Source organism: Salmo trutta, chromosome 7 (assembly GCF_901001165.1).
Source record: "Salmo trutta chromosome 7, fSalTru1.1, whole genome shotgun sequence".
NCBI lineage: Eukaryota > Metazoa > Chordata > Actinopteri > Salmoniformes > Salmonidae > Salmo > Salmo trutta.
The window spans coordinates 19,493,872-19,506,248 of NC_042963.1; the positions used below are offsets into that span (position 1 = coordinate 19,493,872).

Here is a 12,377-nt window from a genome sequence, read left to right on the forward strand (position 1 = left end):
GTCTTGAGTCAATAAGTGTTCAACCCCTTTGTTATGGCAAGTCTAAATAAGATAAGGAGTAAAAATGTGCTTAACAAGTCACATAATAAGTTGCATGGACTCACTGTGTGCAATAATAGTGTTTAACATGATTTTTGAATGACTACCTCATCTCTGTACCCCACACATACAATTATCAGGTCACTCAGTCGAGAAGTGAATTTCAAACACACACTCAACCACAAAGACCAGGGAGGTTTTCCAATGCCTCGCAAAGAAAGGCACTTATTGGTAGATGGGTAAAAAAAAAAAAAAAAAGAAGACATTGAATATCCCTTTTTTCATGGTGAATTATTAATTACACTTTAGATGGTGTATCAATACACCCAGTCACTACAAAGTACTCAGTTGCTGGAGAGGAAGGAAACTGCTTAGGGACTTCACCAAGAGGCCAATAGTCACTTTAAAACAGTTACAGTTTTAAGAATTTAATGGCTGTGATAGGAGAAAACTGAGGATGGATAAACGACATTGTAGTTACTTCACAATACTAACCTAATTGACAGAGTAAAAAGAAGGAAGCCTGTGCAGAATAAAAATATTCCAAAACATGCATCCTGTTTGCAACAAGGCACTAAATTAATACTGCAAAACATGTGGCAAAGCAATTCACTTTCTGTCCTGAATACAAAGTCTTATGTTTGGGCCAAATCCAATACAGCACATTACTGAGTACCACTCTCCATATTTTCAAGCATAGTGGTGGCTGCATCATGTTATGGGTATGCTTGTAATCTTTAAGGACTGGGGAGTTTTTCAGGATAAAAAAAGAAACTGAATGGAGCTAAGTACAGGCAAAATCCTAGAGGAAAACCTGGTTCAGTCTGCTTTCCACCAGACACTGGGAGATTAATTCACCTTTCAGCAGGACAATAACCTAAAACACAAAGTTAAATCTACACCGAATTTGTTTACCAAGAAGAATGTACATTTTCCTGAGTGACCGAGTTACACTTTTGACTAAAATCTACGGCAAGACCTGAAAATGGTAGTCTGGCAATGATCAACAATGAATTTGACAGAGCTTCAAGAATTTTGAAACAAATAAACGGCAAATTCTGCACAATCCAGGTGTGGAAAGCTCTTAGAGACCTACCCAGATAGACTCACATCTGTAACTGCCAAAGATGATTCTAACATGGATTGATTATTTTTTTTTTATACAAATGTTAGAATTTTTCTTCCACTTTGACAGAATATTTTGTGTAGATCATTGACAAATGTAAATTTATATTAACCCTATTTTTTTTAACAACAAACAAGGGGTATGAATACTTTCGGAAGGCACAGTAGCTCTATGGCATAGGCGGGGAGTCCTAAATTATATACTGTAGTATAATACCTATAACATGTCTGCAGAGAAAACCTACAGTTGTAGGCATTGTGGAGAAAATACCTTTATGAAAAAAATGTATATATTAATTTAGTAGACAAGCAAATTAGAAAGTTAAAAAGCAACCAATACAGAGAATCCATTTTGAATCCTAACCTATACATTAGGCGGTGTCAGAGGAAGGCCCCCCCAAAAAATAGTCAAAGACTCCAGTCACCCAAGTCATAGACTGTTCTCTCTGCTACTGCACGGCAAGCGGTACCGGAGAGCCAAGTCTAGGACCAAAAGGCTCCTCAACAGCTTCTACCCCCAAGTCATAAGACTGCTGAACAATTAATCAAATGGCCGCTCGGACTATTTTGTTATTACACTGCTGCTACTCTCTGTTTATCTATGCATTGTCTCTTTACAAATTACCTCGACTAACCTGTACCCCCGCACATTGACTCGGTACCGGTACCCCCTGTATATACTGTAGCATCATTATTGTTATGCAATTATCTTGTGTTACTTATTTGATTTTACTTTAGTTTTTTTGTCAATATTTTCTTAACTCTATTTCTTGAACTGCATTGTTGGTTAAGGGATTGTAAGCATTTCAATACCTGTTGTATTCGGCACGTGACAAATCAAAATGTTATTTGATTTGAAATCCTCAATAGCCAATAGAAGGGGAGGATGGATGGAATTAAGTTTCTGATTGGCTTATTATCCAGAATATCATCAATCATTGATTGACAGAATTCTCCCTGTGAGCATAGGTGACCTCACGGTGACGCAATGCCTCTAAGCCAGCGGTTGGTCAAATAGAAGTCAATATGAAGCAGAGAACCAAATCATATTCAGTCCATAATCTATCAGTCAACACGACACCGGTGAGTAATAAAAGCAATAAAGCCAGTTGTATTTTAACAGTAGGCATAAACGTCACGTCGCTTACAAATATAAACCAGTTAAACAGAGACAACATAAAGCCATAGAATATTACATTAGTCAAATGAATAAAATAAACTAAACAAAAATACATATTAAAAAGACTACACATAAGATCTGTTAAGAGGCGAACTCTGAGTCTTACCTTGAAGGCGTACTTGCGGCTGATGTGGTCCTCAGGCTCCACGGCTGAGATGACATAGCTAGGCAGAGGAATACTACCCATGACTGACTCCTCCCTGCTGTCTGTTAGGGGAGGGGGGAAGAAAGAGAGAGAGACAAGAGAGAGAAAGAGAGAGAAAGAGATAGATAGAAAATCGAGAGGAAGAAAAGAGCTCAACCACAGTAAAATCACAGTGCATCTGAGAAGAGCGGAACACAACCATGAAGCATCACAACCCAATAAATGACATGGTACTAAACAGGCCTATCGATGGAGTGCAAAGAGTACAGAAATCTACCATAAAAGCAATTAGTACCCTAAAAATTCAAATCTCTCCTGGACAACTTTTGAGCCTTAACATTCGGAAGTTTGGAACAAACTTTATATTTGACAAATTAGCCTTCTTGGCTAATATAAAAGAAACATAAGAGCAAACCAAAAATAATAGAGAATGAAAAATGGTTTGATAATGATTACAGAAATCTAAGTCATTGAGAAATATATCTAAACGAAAACACAGCGAACCAGACAACAAAAATATACGCCTTCAATATGGGGAAACACTGAAGCAATACAAACACACCCTAAAAACAAAAAATGAACAGCACATTAGAAATCAGCTGGATGGAATTGAGGAATCCGTAGAATCACACCACTTCTGGGAGAACTGGGATAAATTAAATAAATTGGCTATCCAATATGGTGATATGTGAAGAAATCACTTTGCAAACCTCTACAGCAATATAACAACAATATATACAAGAAAAAATGACAAATAAGAATCCTGTGGATACCTCAATTACAGAACAATAATTAACTGAACACTCTCCAACCCAAAAAGGCCTGTGGTGCGGACGGTAATTTAAATGAAATGATCAAATATACAGACCACAAATTCAAATTGGCCATACTCTTCAACATTATCCTCAATGCAGGTATTTTCCCTGATATTTGGAACAAAGGATTGATCACACCAATCTATAAAAATGGAGACAAATTTGATCCAAATAATTTGAGGAATTTGCGTTAACAGCAAATTCTCTGCAGTATCATAAATAGCAGACTATTTAATTCCCTTGATGAACACAACGTCCTGAGCAGAAACCAAATTGGATTTCTAACAAATTACCGCTTGACAGACCACATTTACACCCGCCACACTCTAATTGACAAAGTAGACCAAAACAAAGGCAAAATCTACTCATTTTTCAGCACAAAGGTCTTTTTTTTAATAAACTAATACAAAGTGGTATCGGAGGGAAATCATAGGATGCTATTAAATCAAATGTACACTAAAAACAAATGTGTGGTTCAAATTGGCAACACGCAAACAGACGTCTTCTCTCAGAGACGTGGAGTGAAGCAGGGCTGCTCAATAAGACCAACACTATTTAACATCTACATTAATGAATTGGCAAAAAAACAGTCTCACCCTACTGAAATCAAGCGTCTGCTGTACGCAGGTGACCTGGTGCTGCTGTCTGCCGCTAAGGAGGGTTACAGCAGCATCTAGATCATCTGCACAGGTTCTGTCAGACCTGGGCTCAGACAGTTAACCTAAAAATAAATAAATAAATAAATAAATATAAATATATATATATATATATATATATATATATATATATATATATATATATATATATATATATATATATATATATATATATATAAATAAATAAATAAATAAATAGGTCAGAAAATCAGGATGACAAATATAAATTCTATTTGGACACAGTTCTATTAGAACACACCAAAAAAAAAAACGGCACATATCTAGGACTAAATATCAACGACACTGGTAGCTTTCACTGGTAGCTTTCACAGGTAAGCTTTCACAGCTGAGAGACAAAGGAAGAAAAGCATTCTATGCTTTAAAATAGAACCAATTGCTCTAAAGAGTAGCGAAGCATGGGGTCCACTCTCCAATAATGAATTCAACAAATGGGACAAATCCAATCAAAATACTGCATGCTGAGTTTTTGTAAGACTGTATTGCACGTGCAAAGAAAAACTCCAGAAATAACACATGTAAGAGCAGAATTGGGCCAATCCCCCCCCCTTTATTCGAATAGAAAAAACAGCCATCAAATTTGACAACCGTCTAAAAACAAGTGACCCCAAAACATTTAATCACACAACCCTACAATGTCAAGAGAAGAGTTCCCTCAGTCAGCTGGTTCTGAGGCTCAGTTCACTAACCCAAACCAACCCAATAGAGTCTCAGGACAGAACTCAGAAAATCTCGCTCAACCAAATCATCACAAAGCAAAAATGAAAAATATATCACCCATTGAAAAGACACCACAAAAAAATTTTCAAGAAAGCTTCAATGCTATTTGGCTCTAAACAGACAGTAACATGGTGGCAGACTATCTGACCACAGTGACTGATAGAAGAATTGAGGAAAACACTGACTTGCTACAGACTCCGTGAGAACAGTCTGGCTATAGAGACCGGTCGTCACAGACAAACCTGGCTGCCCAGAGAGGACAGTCTGGCTATAGAGACCGGTCGTCACAGACAAACCTGGCTGCCCAGAGAGGACAGTCTGGCTATAGAGACCGGTCGTCACAGACAAACCTGGCTGCCCAGAGAGGACAGTCTGGCTATAGAGACCGGTCGTCACAGACAAACCTGGCTGCCCAGAGAGGACAGTCTGGCTATAGAGACCGGTCGTCACAGACAAACCTGGCTGCCCAGAGAGGACAGTCTGGCTATAGAGACCGGTCGTCACAGACAAACCTGGCTGCCCAGAGAGGACAGTCTGGCTATAGAGACCGGTCGTCACAGACAAACCTGGCTGCCCAGAGAGGACAGTCTGGCTATAGAGACCGGTCGTCACAGACAAACCTGGCTGCCCAGAGAGGACAGTCTGGCTATAGAGACCGGTCGTCACAGACAAACCTGGCTGCCCAGAGAGGACAGTCTGGCTATAGAGACCGGTCGTCACAGACAAACCTGGCTGCCCAGAGAGGACAGTCTGGCTATAGACCGGTCGTCACAGACAAACCTGGCTGCCCAGAGAGGACAGTCTGGCTATAGAGACCGGTCGTCACAGACAAACCTGGCTGCCCAGAGAGGACAGTCTGGCTATAGAGACCGGTCGTCACAGACAAACCTGGCTGCCCAGAGAGGACAGTCTGGCTATAGAGACCGGTCGTCACAGGCAAACCTGGCTGCCCAGAGAGGACAGGCTGTGCTCACTCTGCTTCAGGGGAGAGGAAGAGAGCGAGCTGCATTTCCTATTCCACTGTGACAAATACTCAGACCTAAGAGAATCTTTCCCAAAATGATCATTCGGTACAAAGAATTTGAAACTATAAAATCGAATCCAATATTTATTGAGTGAAAAGGCAAAACATGCAGCTTTGGCCACAACCTGAGGAGTAGCCAGTGAAAAGTGCAACGTCAATAATAGATCCCATTTAGTTTTGTTTAGGCTTTCACGCCACGTCATGTTGAGACTGGTCTACTACTTGCTTTAATGTATTGTTATTTCCATTCATATTGTTGTCGTAGTTGCTGTTAATTGAAAACCCATTTCCACAACTGCTACTATTACTGATGCCTTATTGTCTTATTCTACTTTGACAATGCAAGTCATTTAACTTGCCATGTCAAGAACGTCTACTGAACTGAGAGAGAGAGAGCGATAGATAGACAGAGGAGAAACAGAGATATATAGAGAGAGGGGGCTGGGAGAGAGATGTCACTTACGACCCACTAATCATTTTGGATAGTAAAAACAACTCCCCTCCCCCGACACCCATGTGGCAGTACTCTGCCAAACCACTAACCCCCCCCCCCCCCCCCCTTACCCAAACTGGCACTACACTGCCACTCCACTAAATCACTCTCCGCCCATCCAGTTGGCATTGGCCGGGTTCATAACACAGCCGTCCTCTGCTCGGTTTGGCATCAGTGTAATTCCACTGTGTGCCCCTTCTGACTCTAGAGCCTGGTCATATCTTAATTAGCTCACACCGCTATATATAAAAAAGGACAACTCTCATGGGGGGGAGTGTTTCCACCGCTGCACATTGTGACAGAGTGACAGAATGTGTGTGTGTGTGTGTGTGTGTGTGTGTGTGTGTGTGTGTGTGTGTGTGTGTGTAGTGAATTGGAATGTTTGGTTGATAAGTGAAGGCGGGGGTCTGGATTAAAGAGTAATTGGTTAAAAATAAATTCAAGGAGATTTGGAGGAGAAATTCTCCACACGGGGCCTCGTCCTTTTATCTGCCCACACACATACACACCTTAACGCAGTGAAATGAACAGAATAGAGCGAGAAACAGGGAAAGAGTCGATGGCGGCCGAAAGAGACGAGATGGAGTAAAATGGGAGTAGGATGAAGATGAAGGGAGAGGGGAGAGAGAGAGAGAAAGATGGAGGAAGAGGGTGAGAGAGCGGGGGAAGGAGTAAAAGTGAAAGAGAGTAAGTGAGAGAGAGAGGGGGTTAGACAGTAAGAGAGTGACACAGGGAAAGATAGTGAAGGCGAGAGAAAAATGAAGAGCGAGACCTCGGGATACACATCAGATTAACCACTGATTTAACCTCTGGCTCCCTTATCAACTCCAGACATTCTGGTTCCAACCTCTTACATAACGCTCTCCTAACCCTCTCCTAACGTTAGGGCAACATTGAGAACAGTTCACATGTGGGACAGTGGCTGGGGATCAGGAGAGGCCCGTGTCCCAAATGCTACCCTATTCTCGGAGTAGTGCACTACTTCTCCTGTATAGTTCACTACTTTTGACCACAGGCATAGTACTAAACAGGGCACAGAGTGCCATTTGGGACTCAACCATAGACTACCAGGGGTCTGGGAATGATGAGCGCTCGTTGGCGTCGCCAAGAACAAACGCGGTGAGATTAAACCAAAGTAAAAAAGTGTAACGAGTATCCGTGTGGTTTATTTCCAGGCTCGTTCAGCAAACCCTTTCACTCACACGGCCCAGCCAAGATCCCAGATCGCCGTCTAGTCTCGAGAAAGACCCTTTATGAACCTTTGACTATAAATAGCTTCCGTTATGCTCCAATTTGGCGTCTCTTCAATCTCAACCAATAGGACATGTTGATCTGATTTGAACACATCCTCATCATCATCATCATCATTCCAGTTTTGCTCTGTACTGGAAGTAGTCCATCTTGAAAACTTTACCGCTGACTTACACATTTTCTTTTTTGGGGGGGGGGGGGGGGTGTATTAACAGTGGACACAAAGAACAAAACTGTCCTACGCTCACATCTTGGTGCCAGGTCAGCGGCAGAGGAAACAGGCCTATGAAGTCATTAACTCTACACTTACAGCACGAAAATACCACGTCACATCTCCCCTAGAGCGCACGCACGCACGCACACACACACACACACACAAAAACCATCTCACCTTTATAGTAGAACAGGCAGTAGTCAGCCAGCACAAACCACTTCCTCTTCCAAAGCCTCATGCCAGAGCGGTCCTGCAAAAGAAAGCGAGGGAGAAGTCAGGCCTACACTCCTTTATTGGCCCCGCGATGCCTGCCATCGCTTTTCAAACACACTTGCAGCCAGGGGAATGATGAAAGAGAAGGGAAAAACGCACTTCAAAACAGATCATCACACACATGCGCACGCGCACACGCCACACACAGTAATTAAGTGCTGCCTGCTTGAATCTTTTCCCTGGTAGGAAGAGCGTGTTCGTGTCCCCATTGTCATGATAGGGAGTTTGTTTTGGAGGAAACTCGTTTGGTGTTTGAATAGCGTTCCCTCAGAAATGAGTATGTGTGCGTGAGTGTGTGTGGGGTGCGTGAGTGCCTGAGAGAGAGAGCGCGACAGAGAGAGCGCGTGTCTTTCTGTGTGGGTGTTTGTGTGTTTCCACCGATAATTCGTGTCTGTCAGTTAAAGATAATTGCATTGTGCTTCTCTTTTCTCTTAGAGTTTTATAAATGGGACAGTGCTGGCTTTTCCGAGTTCCAGCGAGGGCAAAGTCACATCTATCTACCTGGCAGACATAAACAGGGTTCAAAGGTCAACCATGGAGCTCATTAAGACACTGGCTGCATCCCAAATGGTACACACTATTTCTTATTTGGTGCCCTACCTGTGACCAGCTCAAGTAAAAAGTAGTGCACTATATATGGAATAGGGTGTCATTTGGGACTGTATACAAAAAAACCCGTATACAATATGTTCCATACACCCAGCTACCAGTTTATCCAATCATGTTGTCCTACAGACACCTATCAACCAATGAGCTCTATCCTATGAGTCTCTGTGTGTCTCTACTAACCAATCGACAGTCTCCTGTAGATTCCGCAGCCCTTTATGTGTCAACCGATGAGCTTTGTAACCAGAGTTCCTGTCGACCAATCAACTGACAGCCTGCACACCCAGGTCTATCACCGCCATTGGCTTGCTTGTCCCACTATCAGCCAATCAGTATTGTCCTATAGACACCTATCAACCAATGACCTCTATCCTGTTTTTGAAAAGCAACCCAATGCATGTCCATGTGATGTGTCTATGACCTCTGCCATGGCAGCCTATGTAAGTACTTCCCAAACCTCTCCTCGGGGGTTGGGAAACGCTGATAGACAGTGTGTGTGTGTGCGCGTTCGCTCGTTTCAAGTCTCATTAGCCGTATGTGCCTTCGAGCGTGTTGGTATGCATACGTGTGAGTGTGTGTGTGTGCGCATTTCAAGTTTCATTAGTCGTATTAGGTGTGTGTGCGCCTTTGTACGTGTAGGTATGCATACGTGTGTGCGTGTATGTGTTGTGTGCGCGCGTCCGTGTTGCTTACCTGTTTGTAGAGCCATCCTCTCACCACCACAGGAACGTTGGGGTTCCTCTTGATGGACTGCTCTCGCTTCCCAAAACTGTGCACCCTCCCACTGGACCTGGAGCCCTATAGGACACACACATCCAGCATAGTGGTTAGTTATTTCAACTTTGACCTCACCAGCCCCTTACAATTTAGCTTCTACTGTTCTATCCTCAATTTCAAAATCATACTTGAAAAAAGGGACACAGATCGATTGATTTCATTGACTAGACAACAAAAAAAAAGTGCACACGGCCATGACAGTACACGACTGTCTCTGGTAGGCGAGTTGGAATACGTAGCATGATACAAACGAAGAAATGCCGTTTGCTCGTAAAGTTCGATTTCACGTCACACATTTTACAGTATGTTCTGATTGGTTGACCCAATCCAATCACATTAAAGTTAAATTTTTAAGCAAGCGCAAGATTTGTGAATATTTGTGACAATAGTTTACCATCAGCCAAACTCTCACCCACACAAATAACAAATGAAGGAAAAAAATGACTCCCATGAGTTTTATAGTAATACACCTCGGGAGGAACCATTGAGGGGGGTGGTGGGGTGGGTGAGCCCATTGCTCTTCTGACTAACCAGGAGGTGAGAGTTCAACTAGGCCTGACATGGCCGTTAGGGCCCATTAGCTGCTGGTAACGGTCTACAGCGGTAGTGATCATGAGCATATAGTTACAGCTGATGAGGTTATAGAGGTAGCCTGTAAACGATCAAAATAAGTGGCAGATTCCATGGATCTGACCGTGAGGAAGGCACAGTGATGCTGAAACGTTGGTAAACACCAATTCAATTGATGGGAGTTTATACATGGCGTGTGCGACTTTCTTTAATTTGATCTTTTAAAGTTTATTCGCCGTTAGTCAGCACCTCCACCCAAACTATTTCCTGGGTGTGCGCCAGCTCATGTTTTTTTATGTTATAGAGGGAGCCGTCAACAGGACAGCTCGTAGAGGCTGAATGATGCCCTCCGGGTTGTTTGTGTCTGTGTGATTCCCTCCGTTGGTGAAGATCGATTCGATGGCCATTAGTGAGACACAGCTGCTGGGTAAGGGCCATGAATCAACCACGCATGCGCTGCACACGCACAAGTGCAAGGTTGATACCAACATACAGACAATACATTCATGGAAACACGCAGACACACACATACACACCACACGCTAGGGCTGTCCCTGACTAAAAAAAAAAATCTTGGTCAACAGAGTCATCCTATTCTTTCGACCAATCGACGGGTTCAAATGTTTAAAAACGTATTTTTCCATATATAGACAGACACACGCTTGATTGAAATGCATTCCAGGTGACTACCTCGTGAAGCTGGTTGAGAGAATGCCAAGAGTGTGCAACGCTGTCATCAAGGCAAAGGGTGGCTACTTTGAAGAATCTCAAATAAAAAAAACGATTGATTTGTTTAACACTTTTTTGGTTACTACATGATTCCATATGTGTTATTTCCCAGTTTTGATGTCTTCACTACTATTCTACAATGTAGAAAATAGTAAAAAAATAAAGACAAACCCTTGAATGAATAGGTGTCGAAACTTATGACTGGTACTGTATGTGGATGATTTATAGAGCCAGACACATTTAACAGTTAGGCGATTGAAAATAGACCTAATTTCATCTCTCCTCAATTTTCTTAGACAATTAGGCTAAGGCAAGGGCTGTTTCCTTGTCTCTGCTGCTGCTGCCTCCGCCGCATTGTTCTCAACCCCAACACGCTGGTTAACTTTGCTATTATGCACATAGCAACATAGGGAAAGGCGCCATATTCTACAGCGCACTGAAGATTGTTTCAGAACCGCGGACAGCAACCGTGTCCAACGCGGGAGAAGGCGCATTTGTTATAAAGTAATATTAGATTTATTAGTGTTGTACCATTATTTTGGGGGATAAAAATATCCATATACAATTTCAGTATCACGTCTTAGAGTGATGGACTGTGCCATCCCCTTGGCCTCCGCAATGGATTAGTCCACTGACACAGGTGCGAATCAGACAGCTGTCTTGTGCGCCATGAAGAGAAAAAAAAATCTAAAATAGTGACCGCTCGACTAAAGAGATCTCGGTCGACCAAACAGGGTGAGCCCTATCACACGTACCAGCCACAAGTCATACAAGTACACACACACATTAATGGAATTTGCCACATTCAAATATAGTCTGGGTCCATCTGTTGATGGTGTGGACGTGATTTACCTCAGTGGAGCTGTGTATGCATGCATCCCTATGACCTGAATTATAACGTCCTGCTCAGTGGAGCTGTGTATGCATGCATCCCTATGACCTGAATTATAACGTCCTGCTCAGTGGAGCTGTGTATGCATGCAGCCCTATGACCTGAATTATAACGTACTGCTCAGTGGAGCTGTGTATGCATGCAGCCCTATGACCTGAATTATAACGTCCTGCTCAGTGGAGCTGTGTATGCATGCATCCCTATGACCTGAATTATAACATACTGCTCAGTGGAGCTGTGTATGCATGCAGCCCTATGACCTGAATTATAACGTACTGCTCAGTGGAGCTGTGTATGCATGCATCCCTATGACCTGAATTATAACGTCCTGCTCAGTGGAGCTGTGTATGCATGCAGCCCTATGACCTGAATTATAACGTACTGCTCAGTGGAGCTGTGTATGCATGCAGCCCTATGACCTGAATTATAACGTACTGCTCAGTGGAGCTGTGTATGCATGCAGCCCTATGACCTGAATTATAACGTACTGCTCAGTGGAGCTGTGTATGCATGCAGCCCTATGACCTGAATTATAACGTCCTGCTCAGTGGAGCTGTGTATGCATGCATCCCTATGACCTGAATTATAACATACTGCTCAGTGGAGCTGTGTATGCATGCAGCCCTATGACCTGAATTATAACGTCCTGCTCAGTGGAGCTGTGTATGCATGCAGCCCTATGACCTGAATTATAACGTCCTGCTCAGTGGAGCTGTGTATGCATGCAGCCCTATGACCTGAATTATAACGTCCTGCTCAGTGGAGCTGTGTATGCATGCAGCCCTATGACCTGAATTATAACGTCCTGCTCAGTGGAGCTGTGTATGCATGCAGCCCTATGACCTGAATT

General features: G+C 42.8%; 1 protein-coding gene across 14 annotated transcripts in view; it reads right to left on the minus strand.

Annotated features, from left to right (window-relative positions):
* Nucleotides 1–12,377, minus strand: part of LOC115197057 (pleckstrin homology domain-containing family A member 7) — a 172,519-nt gene that overhangs the window by 40,826 nt on the left and 119,316 nt on the right. For all 14 annotated transcript variants that reach the window (XM_029758212.1, XM_029758211.1, XM_029758209.1 and 11 more), the window contains 3 exons: nucleotides 9,253–9,357; nucleotides 7,858–7,930; nucleotides 2,451–2,551 (listed from right to left, as the gene is read on the minus strand). In XM_029758212.1, the coding sequence (XP_029614072.1) occupies nucleotides 2,451–2,551; nucleotides 7,858–7,930; nucleotides 9,253–9,357 (279 nt within the window). The remainder of the gene's footprint in view (nucleotides 1–2,450; nucleotides 2,552–7,857; nucleotides 7,931–9,252; nucleotides 9,358–12,377) is intronic.